Source organism: Athene noctua, chromosome 4 (assembly GCF_965140245.1).
Source record: "Athene noctua chromosome 4, bAthNoc1.hap1.1, whole genome shotgun sequence".
In the NCBI taxonomy this organism is placed as follows: Eukaryota; Metazoa; Chordata; class Aves; order Strigiformes; family Strigidae; genus Athene; species Athene noctua.
This window is the reverse complement of record NC_134040.1, coordinates 55,738,959-55,760,150: the sequence shown is the minus strand read 5'-3', so window position 1 is coordinate 55,760,150 and position 21,192 is coordinate 55,738,959. Positions and strand designations below refer to the sequence as shown.

The following is a 21,192-nucleotide window of genomic DNA, read 5'->3' as shown; positions in this document are numbered from 1 at the left end:
CTCAGGAGAAGGCCTGCTGTAGGGATACAAGTTGGACAGAAAGGGAGCGCTGGAAAAGGGAAATCTCACGCACTTCCTGTTCTGCTGTGGTGAAGAACAAGTCTTCTTGCCTGGGCCGGTTTATCTGCTCTGTCCATCTCTGCCTGGGGAGCTCTTTGATGCGGAGCTGATCCGAAGGTTCCAGTCTCCTTATCAACTCCATGCTTACCTCTGTTTGTTTTCATTCTGAAGTTTGCTCCCTCATTTTGCAATAACCCACAGGGTGCTGGGTGTTGCGCCAGCCGTGCCTCAATGAAGGATCTTCATTCAACACCTTTCCCTTCCCGTCACACCAGTCAATGCGACTCCTGCGTTTTCCAGCATCATTCACTACGCAGTCCAGACTTTAGTCAAGCCTTGGTTGGCGGTCAGAAAGGCTACCAGACCTACCGGGACCTCCCATGGGATCTTCAAAAGTAGGTTGCGTGTTTTAACTGGGCAAGTCTGATTTGGAGGTATAATGGTGGTAAAGGATACTGTCTATGGGACAGCTTTAGGACTTCAAGGGCATATGTAGATCCAGAAAAGAAATCTGTTCTCTTGCCTGACCTTGGACCTCGCTGCTCTACCTCTGCCTCTTTCATCATTTTAGATCTAGGGTACATCACAGATCTGTCTGAAACGTGCAGCCTGAAAAGGGGTGATAGATGGAGGGAAAGCTAAACGTTAAGTTGCAGGCTGAAAAGCAGGTTTTGGAGGTTGCGGTCTGGATGAAAAGAATAACATATGGCTGGAGTGAGAAATGCAGAGTGAAATCTTTCCCTAGCAAGGCCAGGAGCACAAAGATTTGCTTTCTGTTTAGAAAGATGATGTGGTGGCTTAAGTTGACACTTATGCTTCCTCTCTGTGATTGTCTTATCATGCCCCCAGCAGGCTTTTATTGCAGCAGTGCAGAATCCAGGAAGCTCTTTTGTGTCAAAATCAAATGTTAATAACACGATTTTTGGAAACCACGGGTTTGGTTGGGTGTAGTTGCAATATTATTTCCCCCAAACCCTGCAAAATATCCTGATTACATCATAAGGAGAACACTATTGGTGTTCATCATTCCAGTTTTGACCCTAGTACTTTTAAGGAAGAAGCCATGATTTCTGGGGTGTAATGACAAGGTGTTTTGTGTCTGAAAGTGTTTTTGTGCAGTCAGAGATGCTGGATATTTTTAGTTTTGTTTTACTGTAACAATATTTAAGACAGTGATGGAAAGTTCACAGTATTTTTACAAAAATAAGTCTCCCTGTTGCAACACTCTACTGTGCTCTCTTGGGTCAGAGCAGGGATCTGGTCATAAATTTACAGTGAGCCTCCTGGAATTTGTTTCTGTTTAACACTCGAGCTCCTGGTTTCATGTGGCAATAGGAGATGCTCAGTGTCCCCTGAGTTTTTTTGTTGATGCCTCAGTGATTGATGAAGCTTAAAAGTATGACCTCAGAAACAAAATCCAAAAGAATGTGAATTTTTTTTTTTAACATCCTAATGATTTGGCTGGATGGCTGAATTTTTGCATGTGATTGCTAAAAACTATGGTATTAGTCTCCTCTCTGGTATTGCTTTGGGCAAATGGCTGTGGATAATTGCAAGATATTACATATTTTTCCCATGCTCAGTAGTTTTAAAAATTGGGGGGTTTAAAAATAATTTGTAGACATGCTGAAATTTCTGGACTGACAAAACTTACTCTTTGTGACCACTTAAGTGTTTTTCTCATTCTGTGAGGACAACATAATTTTATTCAATACAGCGTTGACTTTGATAGGATAAGACTAAGTTCAGCTTTTCGCTCTGTGCTCCTTAGTGGTACCGTGCTCAATACCTAAAGATCCTCTTCCCTGTTTAATATCCATACCTTAAAATCTATGCTGCTCTAACTGTCAGGTGAGGAAGAAACCCCCATCAGTTGTGAACACCAGTTCGTGTGTGTTAGATAAAGAGGGAAAATTGAGAGTTCTCTACCAATTAGAATTGAAAAGCCATTTCTTTTTCTAGTTAGATGTAAATCTAGTTGCCATATCTTGTTGATATCAACAGTGGTGTAAATAATTCTAATAAGAGTTCTAGAGGGTAGTTAAACAACATCTGAATCTAATTTGGTTGCCTCCTAGTTAGGAGAGGATTTAGTTGTTTAAATAGGAGTTTAGATTATTATAAAATCTAAAGTATGTTAGGGGAAATCTGTGTTGGATAATTAAATATTTACACATTTGGGAAGGGATGGAGACTGTGTGGTCTTAATCAAAGACACTGTGTAGTCTGTTAGTGTCCAGAGTTCTCTGCTGGGCAGGGATGTGGATCTGAGCAAGGAGCTGTAAGCCTTGCTGTTTGAGCTTATCATGCTGTCTCTTGTAAGAGCGATGCTTCAGTATTAGCTTTATCCAGTTCCAGGATATCTCTTTTCACAACATTTCAAGCTAAATTAGAACATGTGCTCCATAAAATCCTTCAGGAAGCAAAGATTCTAAGGAAACCTGGGTGGAGTAGACAGCCTTGCTGGTTTTGTCCCTCCTCTGTTGTCCTGTGTCCTGCAGTCTGGGAAGCAAATGCAGTGTCCTACCTGCAACTTCCTTGCCAAGATCTTGTGCCCTGACAGGGCGAGGTACAGAGTAGCTGTAGTCTAAAAGTGAATATGTAGGTGGAATTGCAGTGCCACTTGCACCAATTTGTCATGCAGTAGGTGGGCAAAACGAGTGTAAATTACAGACTGCTGAGGTGTAGCAGGAAATGGATCCCAGCCCTGGTGCAAGGACACTCATGTGCCATGGGTATTAGTGGGAGTTAACCTTGATTAATTGCAGGAGGCACATGTCGTTCCTGCACGGTACCAAACAGAAACCTATTCTGCTCAGTTTGCCCCAGAGTAGATCCTGATTCCAGGAAACCCTAATGAAATACTTTGATTTTGCTACACACCAAACCTGATTTGACTCATATGGAATTGGTACCATTTGTGTTTCCTTGCCACATTCACTCAGTTTCTGACCATTTTAGACAGGAAAACCAGAATGAGAAAGGACTTCCTTCTGAGCCTTAAAGTCTAGTCATCTTCGTTAACTGAGCAAGCCCCAATATAAACCCAGCAGCTTTTCTGGCCTCTGCTGTTCCCAATAGGTGTTTCAGAAGTACCTCACTTTATTAATTTTTTTCACAGTTTTAGGACTGGGCATTTTGGGTCAGCATAAGCTTTTAAAATCAAGTCATTCTACTTCCATCACATACTCCTTCCATGTCTGTATTTCTGGTTACACAGAGATCTTCATTCTGAATGACACAAAGCTTGGCATGACTTAATTTGACATGCTTTCTGACACAAGATGATCTGAGAACTCCTTGTGGTCTGTGGAAAGATTTGGTGGTAAGAGGGACAGATTTCATACAGAACTGAACATGGGAATTGTCCGGTTTCTCTGCCACTGGAGAACTGCCTGGGGTTTGAGCCTCAGCTGAACCTCTTGTCTAAGGACCCTTGACTTATTTCAGGATCATTTCCCCCATGAAGAAATTTGTCCATTACTGTTCAGTGAAAATACATTGCTAGATTACAGCATCTCACTGTTTATCTACCCAGCCTAGCAATTTTTTATTATATTTGAAGTATGAAATAAGGAAAAACTTATTATTCAGCCAGAAATGTAAGCTTCCAAACTACAGGAAAAACTGGATACATTGGGTTAGATTCTCAGTGGATATAAGCTGTTACAGAAGCACGCAAACTGTCATGAAGGCAGAAGGGCTGGTCTGATGTATCAGACTTGCAGAACTCTTCAGCAGTGATGTAAGTATAGTTGTTTTACAGTGACATTTCATATCCCAGTAAACAGATTTATTTCAGTAAACAGATTAAAATGCCACCACTGTCCTATTACGTGTGTATTTATATATTACAATTATTGCTAAGCCTGATACAGTGTTTTTCATCATTTTTTTTTCTCAAAGCGCTTTAATAAGAGAGAAGTACTGCATGTATTCTAAATTTGTGGAAAAAAATAGTCTGTCTAAGCATGCCTCTCTTATAGGACTAAAACCAAAGGGCATTTAATAGCCCAGAAGAGATCATCTCTAGGTGACTGTTTTGGGTTTGGCTTTAGGCTGTCCTGTCAGCACAGACACTGTCAGTGTGTGCATGCTAAAGCAGAGCCTGTGTTCTCTTTCATGGTGCATGCTGACTTAGCTAGACATGGTCTCTGATATGAAGCTCACTGAAGGTAATGGAGGGGTTCCCCCAAGGGGTCAGAGCACGCTTTCTGCCATGGTGAGGAAGACCTTTTGAGGCTTTGCCTCCGAAGCAGGTGGTTTGTCTTGTAGAAGGCAGTTTTAATTCTGCTTCTTTGCAAGAAGTGAAATCTAAATTCCAATAGGCAGACACTAATTTCTGTTGTAAACTAGCAGTTTCAGGCTGAAGTGAGGAAAGTGCATGCATGATTTATTTAATGCAACCCTTATGATTCTTGTATTGAATTGGCACCCTTAGAAAAACAAAGCTAGGATATTAGGTAAGATCTTTAATTTTTCTTTGAGACTGACTTTTATTTTTTTTTTTCAGCAATACTCTTCCTTTTTACTAAAAGTCAACACACATAATTAGCTGTGTCCTTTTGATGTCTGCCTTGTAAAATGCATATGAGGGTGACCCTCTGGCTCTGTGTTTATTGACATGAGCTCCTTGTTGAGGAAAGGGTTCCTAGGGGGGGCTTCTTTATGCTCATGATAGGGGGGAACCCAAGTACAGAATACAGGTCTTCAAATCACCTACCACCACTCAGGAAAGGTCTCAATGTGTATTTCTAGGAAGTGCCAGCTGAATGCCAGTTCCAGTGTTATGATTTATTAGGAAACAGAGAGGACAACCAAGTAAAATTGTTATGTCAGTGCGGGAAATTTTATATGTTTTTGTTTTTCCTCTTTGTTGGAAATATTTCACTCCTCTTCCTAATCAGACAAAACTTAATCTGTGACTTGGCATTTTCTGCTGTGAGATGTCCCTAATTGTGGTGTAGTTAAGATTACTGCATGGGCATGGTTGTCTCGGAAAGAGGAGATCTCTGAAGTAGAGGGGAGGACCACATAGGCTGCAGATAGAAGGGACCGTGACAGAAAGGCCGTTGAGGTCAGTGGGAGGCTTTCAGCTGATATTTGGTTCATGTTTAAAAATCTCAATTTCTGTTCTGGAGGATTTCAGTGACCTTCTCAGCTGGAGTGTTTTTAATCCTGCTGTGCATTTCTAGGTTATGCTCTCTGTTCCCTCTCTGTTCAGTAGATAGTTCGCAAAGAGTTAGCAGGGGCTGCTTTGACAATTGATCTGAGAAAATAAATTCCCACTGTTGAACTTCTATCAGCTCTATGCCGAATATTGAAGCTCTGATGGGTCATGATGTGGATTGAAGCTGTTTCAGTTCTGGGATAGTTACTTCTCTTGTGTGTATTGAATCCCTGTAAGTACTGTCCAACTTTACACAATGAGACATGTTGTCAGATAACTGATCTTTGAGGAACTGAACCTCAGGAGACAAAGCAAAGCAGCAATAAAGCTCAGAGTTAATGGGAATGGAAAAGTACCAGCCCAGCAATCTTGTCTCACAGATATCTTTGAAAACCTGTATTTGAAATTTTCCTGGTGCACTCAGTCTGCACTTTTATTCAAATGGGGAAGTATCCAGATGGTACAGCCTAACCAAGGACATTTTACTAAAAATATATATTTTGTTTTTAAAACCAATTTTTGTTTCTTTAAACAAATTAGGAGTGGAGAGTAAACCTTAACAGTAATTTCATGTTATTTAAGAGGAAGGGGTAATGTTTATTCAGAAAAAAAAAAAAGAAGGAAAAAAAGAAGTCTCAAGTCCCCAAACAGCTCCCCCCCACCATTAAGTGACTTTCTGAGATGTATTTACCAAATAGCTTCTTGCCTGAGGAAATTCAGTTTAGAAGCTGATGCTGAGTCCCCTCTGCACCTCTTTGAAAGGATGCTCTCAAACAGGTTTCATGAATTAAGTGAAAGTCACGTGTGTGAGTAAAATTACATAAGTGAGTAACTGTTGTGGACTGGGGTTTCTGTTTGCTAAATGGTAACATGGAACTTCAAAGGGAAGAAATAAAGAGTTATAAAAAATGGTATTGTATGTACAAACGACTGCTGAAAAGGTTTCAAATTATACAGTACTTGATATTTAACTATGTCCCAGCCATGTTACTTCTGGTCTGAAACTGCTCTTTCGCTGATATGATAGACAGTAATTTCTTCATGCTCACCTACTGCAGTGGAGTGGTGGCATTCAGCCTTTCAAACCGGCTTCTCAAACCCAGCATTTTGGTTTGGGGCTATGCCAGGATCGTTGTAGCTGAAAGACCTTCCGAGTGTTTTTCCTTATGTGCAGCTTAAGACAATTGCTTTTTAAATGAGAGAATCTACAAGAATGAATGTGAGTAGGTTTTGTCAAGTTAAATGTGGAGGGTTTTGTTCGTTTTGTTGGCTTTTCTTGTAACTTAGTGTCACGTCAAACATACGTTTGCAAAGCATATAAGCCATGCAAAGGACTACTAGCTGGAGCGGTGGGGAGACAAACCCCAACAAACCTACATGACAGATTAAAGTGGTACTCACCACTGATTTAATGGTTTCACCTAAGAGTTACTCTTTAGAACTATTCTTCTTAGTGAGGTAGAGTCCTGACTACTTATACCCGCATATGTTTAATTTCTCCAGTTAAAGTTTCAAGTCAACTTCCATACAGTAGTCTCAGAAATAACATTGGAGCTGCTCATCCCCAAACTCTTAACAAGACTAGTTAATTTCTGTTTTGGATTGGTTGGTTGGTTGTTTTTTTTTTTTTTTTGGGGGGGGGGGGTTGGTTTTTTGGTTTGGTTTGGTTTGGTTTTTTTTCTGCTGTGGATTCGCGGATGCCTTTTGAAGCAAATCAGATGAGAGGTTAATTAATAGCTGTTTTAGAGGATAGTGAAGGAAACACTAGCTAGGAGAACCAGGACAAGTCAGAACAGATATGAGTGGCAAATGAGTATTCCCATTTTCACTCAATCAAATGTCACGATATTTAGCCTGAGTCAGTTGTTTTCCAAGCTGAAGTAATAAGGCTCTAATTGTAAGGCTTTACAACGAAATTAGAATGAACTATCAGAACCTGCTTTGATATTTATGTACAGTGCACAGTGTGCTTGCTGTCTCATTCCAGCACACAGCTGCTGTGGTCTCTTGCAGTTACTTCCAACTTATGTTAATGTTTTTAAACTTATGGCTCGTGAGGTATGTGCTCTGGAAGTGGGCTATATGTACTTTGGTATAAAGGTAGGAACTCACTGAGATGCTTCATACCCTCAGGAGAGGATCCCTGCAGCCTTCTCTCCTGGGGGAGGCTGTACCTTAACCTGGAGGTGTTCATGTCTGCATGAGTGAGGTAGCTGGCTCTAAATGAAGGACTCTGCCAAAAACTGTGGTTCCTGTTCTGGATTTTGTAATCACTGGTAACATAATAGAAAGATGGCTTTAAGGATCTTTAGATGCCTTTGAGTTTATAGCCGGAGCCAAAATTTGCTGTAAGCTTTTTCAGGCAGTTTTTGTCTAACTATAATACCGACCTACTGACTGTTGACTTTCCTTGAATTAATTTGTAATAGTATGTGTGTAATTGAGAGCATGGCAGAGAGAATTATCTGGTGAGGCTTCCTACCTATGTTCCCTGGTCCATTTCCTGTCATTCCATCATTCAGCAAATACTGCTCAAAGATGTGCTTGCATTTTGCTTTTAGAATTAGTCTGAGTAAAATAGGAAGCACAGGTTGGCCCTCTGAAATCTCTCTCTTTTGTCCAGCCCTGCTTTGCAGGCTGAGCAGCTTGGATAATGTGTTGATATGTACTATGCAAAGTATGGGATGTTTTTTACCAATTTTATTGCACAAAGCAGTTTTGGGAGCAAAGGTGTGTCTGTGATAACTGATTTGTTTAACCAATTGAAAGCTGCCTACATTGCTGTATGTAGGTTCACCTAGCTGAAAAATCAGTTTTATTCTTGCAGATTTCCAGACGGGGGATCACATAAGAAATGCTTATTGGGGCTCCTATTTAATTTGTCCCTAATTATAAAAATCCCAAACCCTCAAACCCTGTCTCTGTTCTGAGACTTCTAGCATATCCCAACATCTATTTCAAAATAGTCTTGAGTCATGGTTTCGTTTTCAAGGGTGTTGGGTGAGAAGTCAATTAGTACTGCTGGGAAGAATCAGCTGGTGTTGAGGGAGAAAACTTTAGCTTAATTTTTGACGGTTTTAAATAGAAAAGGATCTCTTACTAATCTCCCTTTGTTCTTCTTATTTTCCCCCAGAATTCATCAGCCAGCCATCAAAATAAGACATCTTGAGCCCTGGAAAATTGCTCTAATTGTTATTGGAACAGCAGTGGCAGCAGCTATCACTATTGGTCTCCTAGTTTATTTTCTGGCATATGGTAAGTTTTACCTAACATATCACTGTTCCTATGTCTAATGCATTTCCTTTGTGCTTGTTGTGTGCCACACAATACTGGGAATTTGCTTTTCATCAGATTGTCTAAAGCTAATTTGGGGAAAAACCACCAGCTTCTCTAGAGCTCTTTCCTTCCTCATTTAGCATCTTTGCAGATCTCTTAGGAACATTTCCTGCTGTGCAGGGTGGTTTAGGGCTGTGGTTTCTGTTGACTTTCACGTGCTTTCACTCCTTTCACATCTTCCTCATGATCTTACTTCTGCGGTGAGGCCAACACACAACTCTTCTGGTCTCCCTTACACGAGTGACAAACAGATCCTTTCACTTGTCTCTACCTGTGGTGTTTCTCTGTTCCCTTGCCCTGATCACCAGCAGCCACCCGCCAGGGCTTGGTGTTGGGTGGGCATACAGGCCAGGCAGGAAGGCAGCTGACCAGCAAGGTGCAGCTCATGATCCTGTGTGAGCCCAAAGTGCTGTTGGTTGCCCACAGATGTAAGTGTTGGGGAAACTGGGGTTTTTGTCACTACTTGGCTTACTACCTAACTCAACTGAGTTCTTTCTCCTGGGCTCCAAGCTTTTGGAAGCTGTATTTGAATGGGTTGGATACAGGTGAATGCTCATCCACTCCCTAGATGTCTGGATGTCAGGCAGCCCCAGGTGTTTCTCTGAAGTTCATTTGTCTTGGTGCTTTGAGTATTGCCTGTTCCTCTTCTTTCCCTTCCAGATCAGAAGCTGTTCTATTACAGTGCCAACATAAAAATCACCAGCATCCGGTACAATAATGAATTGTCCAGACAGTCCTCAGGAAAGTTTAGAGACCTGAGTGAGAGGGTTGAGAGACTGGTAAGTTTGGACCATTGTGCCTTTCTCTTATGAAGGACTGTGCGATAATACAAGAGTCATTAATGTGAACAGCAAACTTAGACCATAGGTGCCTGATGTACCCTGACCCCGCATGGTTAGCAGACTTGGGAAACGGATAGCATGAGAGTCATCGTCATACCTGGCAGACCACGCACTTGCCAATCTGCTTGTTTTAGCATGTCACCTCTCTTTGTCCCTGCAGTGCTGAAGCAGATATTGACAATAATCTCAGCTTCCTCCTATATCCCTAATCATTTGTGTCTTCTCTTTCCCTGCTCTGAGCCTGTCTTTGTGATGTATGCCCCACTGTCTCTAAGGAAAGCATGCTTTTACGCCCTCTCCTTTACAGGGTGGGGAACTATGTATCAGGCTGTTGTTGTGTGTTGAGAAAACAATACACAAGTCCTTTTCCTGGTATGTTTTGTTGGGAAACCCTTCTACAAATAGCAGAGGCTGCTGAGCGGCTCTCAGTCATACAGTAGCTATGGAAATAGACACATTGCAATTTCCTTTCTTGTTTTCTCTTTGAGACACTTCCCCACAGATGATAATTACAGAGGTCAGCTCTTTACAGCAATAAGCATGTGATTGTTCTTGTATCTTTTTGTGTTTCATTCATCAGAGCCCGATGTGTATCTCTTACCTCCTGTTTAGCAACCTTGCACAGATACTCAGTTAATAGGACGATCAATGCTTTGCTCCCCACTGTCATTTAATTTAGGGCCATGCCACTTGTCCACAACAAAATGTGAGCTGTGGGGAAGATTGTTCTGCAGAAGCAGAGTGTTATATAGGGATCTTGCAGAGCTAGCATGTCTTTCTGGCTCTACTGCTGAGGGTCTTGGAGATCTTAGTCAAGCTGTCCTCTTTTCTGTACCTGTTTCCTTTTTCACCCCCTTTGCCTACCAGGAATTGTACCATGTTTCCCAAGATCTGCTCCTGGTGCTTATCTTTATGTATAGAGTCTTACATAAGCTGCATTTATTTAGGTGCTACCACTTTACAACTATTACCTAATAATTGCAGGCTTTTAACCTCGTGATATAGGACCTTGGAGAGGGAATATTCTCCCTGACCAAGAAGGCATTGTGTATTGCTGCGGTAGGAGGAAGGCAAGGGCTAGGGGAAAAGTCTGAGGAATAGTGCTTCATTGAGTAAGGTTGTATCCCTTATGGTTGCTCCATTTCCTCTTAATTTTTTTAAAAATGTGACAAAGAAGCACTTACTTCAGCTAAATTCTTTCAGACAGTGTCCAATGCAGTCAGATTTCCTCTGAACACAGCTATTAATTTAGATGCTTGAATGGAAGCCAGTGCTTTAGAAACCCTGTCTCCTCTATGGGTGTTGAGCACTTCTGACAGTAGACAGTAAATACCAGTGCTGCTTGAGCAGTGAGAACCATTATTTCAGAGCATGTTGTACCTGATAAGCAATGCCATAACAAACATACAGACAACTGTGTTGCCTTTCTTTCATTCCTGTGACTTTTCTTAAGACCTGTCTTTAATTCAGCCAATTTCTACCTCCCTCTCAAATTTGGTGAGCTCATTGCTGTAATTTTAGGTCAGTTGATATAAATGGTCCCTGCCATAAACTTTGACTTTTTGAGTTTTTCACTCCAGGTGTTCCATCTAACAAGGATGTATGAGATTGAGAATTGTCCATAAGCTTATTTAAAGTGACTCCAGACACTAATGAATAACCATATGTTCCTTGTAAGTCTGATTCTCTACAAGCAAAACTCAGCTTGTGGTGATAAAAATCAAAGCAATCTTTCCAGAGACAGAAATGACTTACTGATAGACAGCTATCTCAGAATACCTGTGTTTCTATTTTCAGGGTTTTCACACCATCTCTTTAATAGAGGAGTCGAGTTTTAAATCACATTTCCTGATTTGTCTGGATTCACCAAAATCCTTTGCAGTCTTTCTGTGGCTGGTGTCAGGGTTTTGAATGTCCAAGCCTTCCCATTGTTATAGTTATAGTAGTAACCATATCTTATGCTCATGTTGTGAAACAGTGATTCAATGCAGATAAATGCAATGTCTTTCACAATACTTGGTGCAAAGTGAACAGAAATGAATCATCTCTGATAATCAGAAGCATTCAAATTACCTGAATTAGTGCAACTCCCTGCCAAGTGTTCCCTTCTCTGATCCTTCCCTAATGAAGCCTCCTTCGTTTGTCCCCAGAACAACCCCGAAAGAAGCTCTTTTCACAGTTGATGTTCACCAGGAAAAATGTTTTTGCTCCCATAAGGAAGTCATCCCATGCCTTCCTTGGGGCTGATAGCAAATGTCCTGATGTTTGCTTTGGTTTCCAGAGTTGACTAGTGACACCCATTGTGTGAAACATTCCTGACTCTCTTATCTCATTGAAGGTGGGAGGGAAATGCAGCAAGATCATGCCAGAGAGCTGATGAAGCTGGTGCACCAGTCAACATCTCAGGGCTGACTGGAAAATCTGGAAAATGTCGTGTGGGGTGGAGCTGGGGGGACTGAGGAACAAATGATGAAAGGTCTTTGCACCTTGCCTGGCTTCCTGCAACTGGCTGCGAAGGTTCACTTTGTGCTCTCTTGAAAAAGCAGATCTGACTGAATGCCACTGTGGAAAGATATGTTCCAGCTCACCAGAGCTGCTTCGTTTTTCTAGCTGCACCAGTCATTCTTCCCTTGCCAAGCTAAAATGCACTGTGCCAGACCATCCCCTCTTGCACTGGATAAAAAGGGCACAATCACAGTCTTAATGGCTCCTTCACCGAGGAGCCTGTATTTTATAGTGGGTTCACTTAATGCTTGGCTGGTCTGCACAACTTCTACCCACTGTTTTTCTCCAGCTCCTGCACCAGACTTGGATGTTTTTCCTTCCTTCACAAGAAGTATTCTTTTGGATTTCCCAAGAATGCCTTGGAGACCCTAACTACTCTCTCACTAACAGCATCCCAGAGGAGATTTCCAAGGCCCTACTCTTTCTTTTTCAGCCTCTCTGGCACCCCAAAGTGTGAAGGAAGCTGCTAGATAGTCCTGGATTCAGAGAGGAGGGTGGAGGGGCTTTGTGTCCAGTGTGGAAAGTTATCTTTGAGCCCAGGGGAAGGAGGTGTGCGTTCTGGAGGGCTTGAAATGAGTACTTCATCGATGGTCATCAGTCTTTATTCTGCCCACCAGTGACCTGCAAATATACCTGTCTGGTCTTTTTACCACTACAATAACTTTCTGATACTCCTAGATGCTGTGGGCTTTCCTCTCTTTGAGGACAGGCTATGGCACCCTTCTCCTTTCTCAGGCACCTAGGATCAAACTGTTTCCTTCTCTGGCCAGAGCTGTTCCCAGACATGCTGTCAGGCTGCTTCTCCGTGTCCCAGTCCATGTGTCTTTGTGGACTCTTGCATTGGACTGTGTACCCTCCCCTGCTTCTGGGGCTATGCCCTGTCCATTATCCTCTACTCTCTTCTGCTCCCATGTGACGGTAAGCCAGGCTGTGGGTTGGGTGGATGGATGCTCCCTCAGGTATGTGTGTAGCGTGGCTCCCTCCTTGGCTAATTGGGCAGCTAAGGGAGAGGCGAGGTGTTTGTTTTCTCTTTGTGAGTGCCTTGAGCCACAGAATGGACTAGCATGGATTTCCCCTCTTATCTCATCATCTGCAAGACACCTGGGCTCTCCCCCATCCTTCCACCATCTGAAATTGGCACAGAACTAACCGGCTGGTTCTGGGCAGAGTGGTTGGGAATTGTATTAAGAGGATACCTGGGTACTTTATCTGGGAAACTACTGCCTATCCCAATATTTCTACTGAAGTCATGGAATTTCATCAAGTAATTCTTGCCTCGGGACTCAGTATTATGTGTCAAGACATCTTTTTTAGAAACAGACATCTTGCTTCACTGACTTCAAGCAATAAGAGAATCTTCTGTATCCTTAAATACAGATGTTGGTGAAGTTTTTAATGAATACAGCTCTTGAAGTTTTTCATGTCTAATAGAATTGAATTAGTAAGGGTTTAATTTAGAAATAGTGTCTCTACTGGGTATTACAGAGGCACTTGAAATACCACATGGAAATGCTGCAGAATAGTTCTGATGACTGTGCCGGTTCTCAGTCGGTTTAAGGACTCACTGATAAGTCCCTATACTGGAGCTGGTAAGGAAGGAGGCAGTCTTCTCCCTTGGAAGATGATGATTTTAGAAGTTGTTAACACATGTCCCTCATTATGAGGGGGTAGAAGCAGAGGGGCAGGCAGGTGCCTCCCTCCTCACACACCCCCCTCCTATTCTTGGTGTTGCTAAGATGAGTGAGGATCCCAGGGTCTGTCAAGTGCAGTATTTGGTACTCAGTAGTTCTCTGCTGCTTTGTGGCTCACAAACAGGGCTTGTTCACAGAATCACACAGAATCATCAAGATTGGAAAGGACCTTGAAGATCATCTAGTCCAACCATTAACTTAGCACTGACAGTTCCCAACCACACCATATCCCTCAGCGCTATGTCAACCCAACTCTTAAACACTGAATTCAATGTCTCTGCTTAGCTGCTTTCTGGGCCACCACCACAAAGGACACCAGTGGAGTGCAATGGGAGCCCACTTTGTCCTCTGCATCCTCAGTGGTGCAGATCCTCGGCTGCTTCAGCACAATTCAATGATGAACAAAGCACTCCCGTATTTTCCCAGCCCCCAGGCGCTGATGTCTCCTCTGTGCACACAGGGAACTGAGTTGAAAGGCCAAATCCTTAAAGCCACTTCAGCATCTGAGAAGAGATCCCCAGAGATAGGAGGGAATTTCTGAAGTGCCTATGGGTAATCAGAAAAGGACCCACTTAGTTCCTTTGGCCCACTCAGGTTTTATTCCCTCTTGCTGCAGTACTTGAGTTGCTTTGTGTTTATTCTCCCTTAACTCCCGTATAGACACTTGTGCTTCCATGGAAAGCAGAGCTTTAACACCTGATAAGCTTGTTTGGTCATGGGGTTAGCCTTCAACAGGATGCTTATAACTGAAAGACTCTGCTTTATACCCAGTGATAAGCTCGCAGTCATCCTGATATCAGGAAGTACCTTGTATCATGTGAATTATAAATAGTTTGCTGTCACATCTGCAGGGCCAAAGCCTGAAGTACTGGCTAAGAAAGGAAGCCTAGCTGAAAAGACCAGCAGTAGTGAGTTGAGTAGGTGAGACTGCTGTTTTATGACACTTGGCCTTTTTAGGGTCAGACATGACTCAAGTCTTCCTGGGAAGCAGAAATGTGTGTGTGTGTGTGTGTGTGCATTTGGGAGAGAGAGGGAGGTACAAATCTCTTCAGAGCTAGGAGCTAGCTGCAAAGCTGGCTGAAACTACACGTGTGTTTGTCACACCTGCCATGTGGGTGTTAAGGTAAAGCTCAGAAGCATGTGGCTTGCTCTATCAGTGCCTTACGGTCCTTGGGTTGGGAGGTTAATTCAGTAGGAGCAGATCCCCGAGGTAGCAGGTTTTTGAAATACTCCTAAAGACTATTTGCTCTGGAGACCAGACTGTGAGAAGTAATTTAGAGGTGATAATTGAACATGCCCCAAGAAAAGGGAGTGTTCAAGGGAGCCTAACATGACTCTCTTTTAGAGCAAGTTGAAAAGCACAAGTATCTACAAGTACCATGTCACTTCATTTGCTGTATGTGTACAGCCCCTATAAAACACTTTGTTTCCCCTCTCAGCCCCTGAAAGAAAAGAAAATTGAAGATGGATTGGACAGAGAAATTTTGTAGCTGCAGCAGTCAAATCTTTCCAGGGGCTTTTTAGAGTCTTGCAAGACCCAGACCAAACTGAGTAAGAATGTTCCTGGTTGTAATGTTTCAAAAGAGATTCGGTAGCGTTCTCAGATACAGATCCCAAAATTTAAAACCTAAGTCCTTACTTAAACCCAAGCATTCCTAGGTTCTGTATGTGCTCCCTCAAGAACTTGCTTAGTACTGCTATGAGGTGAAAAGAATGGAACTTTTATTGAAATTTTTTCTAATTCTTCACTGAAGGAAATTTTATTTAGAAGTGCATCTATAGTACAAAAGCCAGAAAAATAAAGCATTTTAAAGTAAGCTTTTCAGAAACATTTTAATAATACTCCTTTTTATTGTTCTGCAAAATAATGTTGTAAAATGGGAAAAAAATCTTTTATTTATGCAAAAAAGGTCTTTAAGATTAAGGAGAATTTTTAGAAAAAAAATACTAAAATAAATTTAGGACATTTTACAACTTCTGCTTTAAAAGCTTTATTTAAGGGGATCGTCTCGCATTGTCCTTGGGCTAGCATGGTATAGTAAGGGTGCCCTCTATGGGTAACTGGGGCTAGAAACAAAGCAGCAAGCATCTTTCCACGGTAATTCAGCCAGCAGGGACACACGGCATTGTAACGGTGGCCAAGATGACAGTACGACGACTTGTTTATTTAGCTCTGGAATTAAAGACTGACAACACACTCGACTGTCAGTATATATATATACAGGTGTGGCCTTAAAGGTATAGGTGAAATGCTGTACGCTGAGAGAGGACATTGCTCACTAAAAGCACTTGCCACCTCATTCGTGATGCTTTCTTCAGAAATTCCTTTTGAAATAAAAAAAAAGAAAAAGACCCCTGGCATAGGCATGTACTGCATTGATCTAAAAACTGAGATGAATTCTTGCTTTAACTTTTGATTCCAGTTTTTCCTGTTTCCACAGGTCACAGTAGCACAGACAGCTAAAAATATTGAGGAAAATATAAAATACTTTTAAATGCTAGTGTGAGTTGATGCAGCTTAGTGCACGAAGCTGTAGCTTAGTGTTTTTCCTCACCTGTAAGATCTCAAACCATCAATGTGCTCTACCTAACTGGCATGAATTTCCAGAATAAAATGGTTAGTTATCAATAATGTGCCTGATATCCAACTTCTTCTCTAACTTAAAATTCAGTGATCCTTCAGTGTCATTGATTCTTTGACTTATGAATACAATGTAATTTTCTCAAGTAATAGGTATACAAGCTGATTTTTCTTTTTCATTTTCTTTCTTGGTTCATCAAGGCAGAAGGTCTAATAAGCATGTACAAAACCAGAAAAGTCATAGGAAGACACCCCCCACCTCCCCCAGATAAGTAACTCTAATTCAGATTCAGTGCGTGGCAAGAAAAGCTATGAAATGTGGATAAGGAAAATGGATGTGATTCTGAGCTGGAAAAAAGAATTAAAAATTTAATAAAGGGCAGTTATCGATAGTGTGTGTTGATTAAGGGTAGAATCTTATCTTAATTATAGACCCACAATCCAGAATTACTGCATTGTTCACAGGTAATTAAATCAATGAAGTGATTCAAGATGTGAACTGGTGTCACTGAGATCAAAATCTGCCCGGTCAAGAGAGTGGTTGTTTAGAACATGGTGTTGTCAAAAGGGAGAACCCAAATTCAGTACTGAACTTGAGTGGCTGATGGTGTCTGGGTGCTTGTTACTTGAATACATCACCATTGATATTCCTTAGATTTCACAAAAGTATTCTTTTCCTAAGAGCTATTTGCGCCTTTATTTCAGCTTCTTCCCTCTAAATATTGCTTAAAAAACAAGACTGTGCAGTTTCCTGGGAAAACCATATTTTTTGGGGAAAAAGAACAACACCAAAACACACAAAAGCCCTTCTCTGGATATTGGTCCAGATGGTTTTCTCTTCAGATTTGATTTTCTCTCCAAAAGATGGAAAATCTCCTCCCTACGTGGACAAAATTTCAATGGCAGTGTGAAAGTTTTAGGAAGCTAATTATGGATAATTGAAAGCAGGGAGTAGGAATGGGAATACTTAGGTGACCTTAATTCCAGCTGTCACTATTACATGGCTGTAATGAAACTCTCATGCCACTACATGCCTTTGAAATTGGTTGCACTAGGCATAAGCATGATACTTTAAATCCTGATGTGATCCCATGTATTAGTCCTCTTAATTTCTTTTATCCGAAAGCCCAATCTTTTTAGGAACTACTGTACAAGGTCAGTTATATCTATTTTGCAGCCAACGCCTCCAAGAACCCTCCAGCTGAGCTCCTTTATTGTAATGTGAAGTCAGATAGTGCTTACCTACCTCCCAGCTTTAGCAGTCCAGTTAGTTTAAACTCGGTGAAGAGTTTGGGATACCATTTTCAGATGTATGGGATCACTCTGCTCTTGCCTGCCATGACACATGCTGCCTTTGTGTGTGTGTGTGGCTTCTGATGGGAAAGTTTCTGATCTGGTTTGCTGGAGGCCCATAGATCCTTACGCTTGCTCTCCTTCAGGTCCATTTTCTTTGCCTCAGACAAGCACTGTGGCTGTAGGGCTGCCGCTGCTGTGATAATTGATATCTCTGTTTCTAGATGTCACCTGGGCAGGAGATATGTCGGGATCTCAGGGGAGCTGCTACTGGATTTGCATTATGGTCAGCTCTGGGGGTCTCAGCAGGTTGAGCTATAAATTGGATGCAAATCAGCCAGCAAGTCGGGTGCTAGGTACAGAATTAACAAAACCAATTAGTAGCAATTCATACTGTATGATTGCCACCAAACTGGAGTCACTGAACTAGGTGATACGTTTCAATTTATATTCATGGTTAAAAGCTTTAAAAGTCACTAATAATGGGCTTTACACCCTAAAGAGCTAGTGAGGTAAGAGGAAGAATATAGGATGAGGATAGCTGTTAAGGACTAAACTGGCAGCGAGCAAAAGAGCAATAGTATTGAGCAACAAGAGGATTTATGCTCCCAGACCTACTGAATGCTTTTGAACATCCCACACAGGTAATTCGGAGGGTTCAGCAAATATTCTGGAGAAAAGTTCTGTCAAACTAGATTTAAGATAACTTTTTTGATAAATCCTGGTACCCTGAGTGCAGTGTGTGATGGAAGAAAGCAAAGGCTGACACAGCCAACCTGCTGGGCCACTTCCAGACCCAGCTACATATCTGGGCAAGCCCAGCTCATGTCAGCCCATCCTACACTGGAGGGCCAGGATACCTGTTGCATGTGACCTACTTCCAGAGCTTGAGGTTTTTTGGGTCCTAGGGAGGCAGGGTATATTGGGTGACTGGAATCATGAAAATTTTAATAGGTTGATAGCAGGCCTCAGAGGGTTGGCCATGCTGTGACATGAGAAAAAGGGTAATGATGAGATCCGGAGTTATTCAAGACAGGATAGAAAAAGAAGTCTGTTCATCAAGGTGTAAAGCAACTTCTGGCTGCAGGGAACAAGGAAGAGTTTCCTTTGTGGCTGAGTTTGTTCAGGTGGGAATGTTTTGCCCTCTTTTTACATCTTTGGTACTAGCCACTATTAGTTACTGTATTGGCATAGATGGACCAGTGTTCAGGAGGGAAGTCCAGTTTGTCTTAAAAATTTGCATGGAGAGAAGTTTTGTCAAAAGGATAGAGGATATGAAATTAAACTGAGGAAATACCAGACAACATTAAGCTAAACTAGCCAGCAAACATTAACTTGTTTAGACAAATGCTAAAATAAAGGCTGTCAGCAAAATGCTGCTCACTTGAAAAGAGCAGGACTTGGCACATGGTTAAGAATACTTACAGACCTTGCTTGCAGCAGCACCTGTCACCACTGAGCAGTTGCTAGACAAGGGCCAGGAAAACAAGTGAGATGCACTTAATCAGTGGTGAGTTTAAGGGATCTGGTGATGACAGTGTCACTTTTGAGTGGCTATAATCAAAGCAAAATGTTTAAAGTGAGTATAGATGCTTCTTCTAGGCTGAACCAGGTCCCACTAAATTACCAGACAAAGTTCTAGTTGCTTTTTGTTTCCAGGGTTGTGACTCAAGCTGGAAAGAAAGCTATATGCAGGCTGGAGAGAAATGTTTACTGTTTGATACGGGTGTGAAAGGCTTTACCAGAAGATGAACAGTCAAAACATGAGACAGAACATTAATCTTTTAAAGTTATTGTCTGAAGGCATCTTGCTACATTTTTTCCTCTAATGTAAACTCTGTCTGAATATAAAGATTAATGTTCATAATTCAAGTTACCAAAATCATTGTTGAAGGAAAGAGGAGACTTGGGACAGAATCATATCTGTCAAATGAATTCATCAGCAGGTGAGAGATAGGGGCCACAGTGCAGAGGTTTGGCCAGCACGTCTTTCCCGATAAAATACAGCAGATTACAGAAGTAAAAAGTATCAGGTCAAGTTTGAAGGTGTTAAAGGCCCTGCAAGGATGGCTGGAAACAAAACCAGTGATCATCTGGTAAAAAATGACATCAGATGTTTTTTCATCTATTGGTGATATAGTACTAAGGCAGTTCTTAAGGAGAGGAAAGCTAGTGACAATATGTAACAGGAAGAGCGTCTGCTTTCTCATTCAGATATGATATTATGAAAGAGAATGGAAGTAACACAAATCCAGTAATTTTGGTATCATTTTAAATCACATGCTTCCTGTTCTCTCCATAAAAATAGCTAACATCCCTTTTGGATTGAATTTTCTGAAAACCATGTCTGTTGCTGATAATTCAGTTGCATTTGGACTCAGATTCTTTTTGTAAAAAGCACTGTGTGTAATTGTATTTTGTCAGATGCCACTGGAAATCTTTGTATTTCCTGCAGCACATGGTGTTCTTGATCAGACTATATAGAATGTTGAGGAAGTGGTCCAGGGTGAGGAGAAAGGGAGAAAGCTGAATATGCCAGGAGTACAAAACCCACAACCATGTGAGGTGCTCAAGCTGTAGCAAAGATACACAAGAGGATAGGTGATAGAAGTAAGGACCCCTGGATCTGCTGCAGAAATGCAGGTGGAACATGTAGCAAAAACACTTGCAGTCTCTAAGATGAGACAGTACAGATAGCTTGAAAACCCAGTTGCCAAGATGAGATAAAGGATTCAGGAATGTCATATTGACTTAACCCTCCCTTGCAAGGGATTGTGGCTTCTTCCCTCTTCAGTCCCAAGCTTAAAGTCAGACTGCTTTCACTTCACTCACTGTTTAGCAATGTAGAATCTTGACGTGTACCTCAGTCCAGCTCAAGACTCTCTTTTGTTTGCGAAGCACTCTGCAAAGTCCCTGCCCCAAAGATCTCAAAAGTTCTCAGAGGCAGTGCAGCACATGCCATTGCGTGCCACAAAGCTGGTAGTGCTGATTAACTACGTGCTTCTGCTTACACAATCATCAGTGAAGCAGCTAACACTGTGACAGAAATAAGCAAACATTATAATTAAAAAAAAAAAAAAAAAAACACAAAAAACCCCTACAAACTTTTTGTCTGAGGGCAAATACTTCCAGTAACCAAGAAGGTGGTGGTGGTGGAACAGGCTGCAGAGAAACAAAACACTTTATTCTTGATTTCGAACTGTATGCCTCATAAAATGCAGTGGTAGCAGCTGGCAATCTGCTAAGTGACAAGAGCATTCTGCATATATACAGTAGCTTGTTGCAGTTGATATTTTTTTTTTTTCCATAGAATTTTGTCTGTTCCAAATGCTGAAGTAATTCCAGATAATGGCCAGTAACAGCAAGATAAAATATCAGCTCAATGCATGACCATTAAGAGCTTTTCTTTTTTTGCCTTACAAACGTCTGCATAAAATCACCTTAAAATAATAAAATGTGCAGTTTTCATCTTGAAATTATTCTGCTTCAGTATCACTGTGTAATGACATGAGGCTTCAACTTAATGACAACCAAGGCTGGAAAGAGGGGCTTTGTGTTCTTTGGGTGGAAGCACCCCCAGATTTTAATCTTACATGCTTGTTTCTGCATCTGAAAGATTTCAACATACTAGAGGTTTGAGAACCATTACTTATTTATTTCCTTTGGAAGACAGAAAATCTGGAGACTTGGCTAAATCAGACATCATTTGTGGGC

The 21,192-nt window shown here is 41.6% G+C and overlaps 1 protein-coding gene across 1 annotated transcript in view; it reads left to right on the top strand.

Moving 5' to 3' along the window:
- The first annotated feature begins 291 nt into the window (after positions 1 to 291).
- The window catches only part of LOC141959717 (transmembrane protease serine 11E-like), a 42,384-nt gene continuing 21,483 nt past the window's right edge, over positions 292 to 21,192 (top strand). Inside the window, exons 1-3 of the mRNA XM_074903957.1 lie at positions 292 to 455; positions 8,364 to 8,485; positions 9,227 to 9,345. Coding sequence (XP_074760058.1) covers positions 292 to 455; positions 8,364 to 8,485; positions 9,227 to 9,345 — 405 coding nt within the window. The remainder of the gene's footprint in view (positions 456 to 8,363; positions 8,486 to 9,226; positions 9,346 to 21,192) is intronic.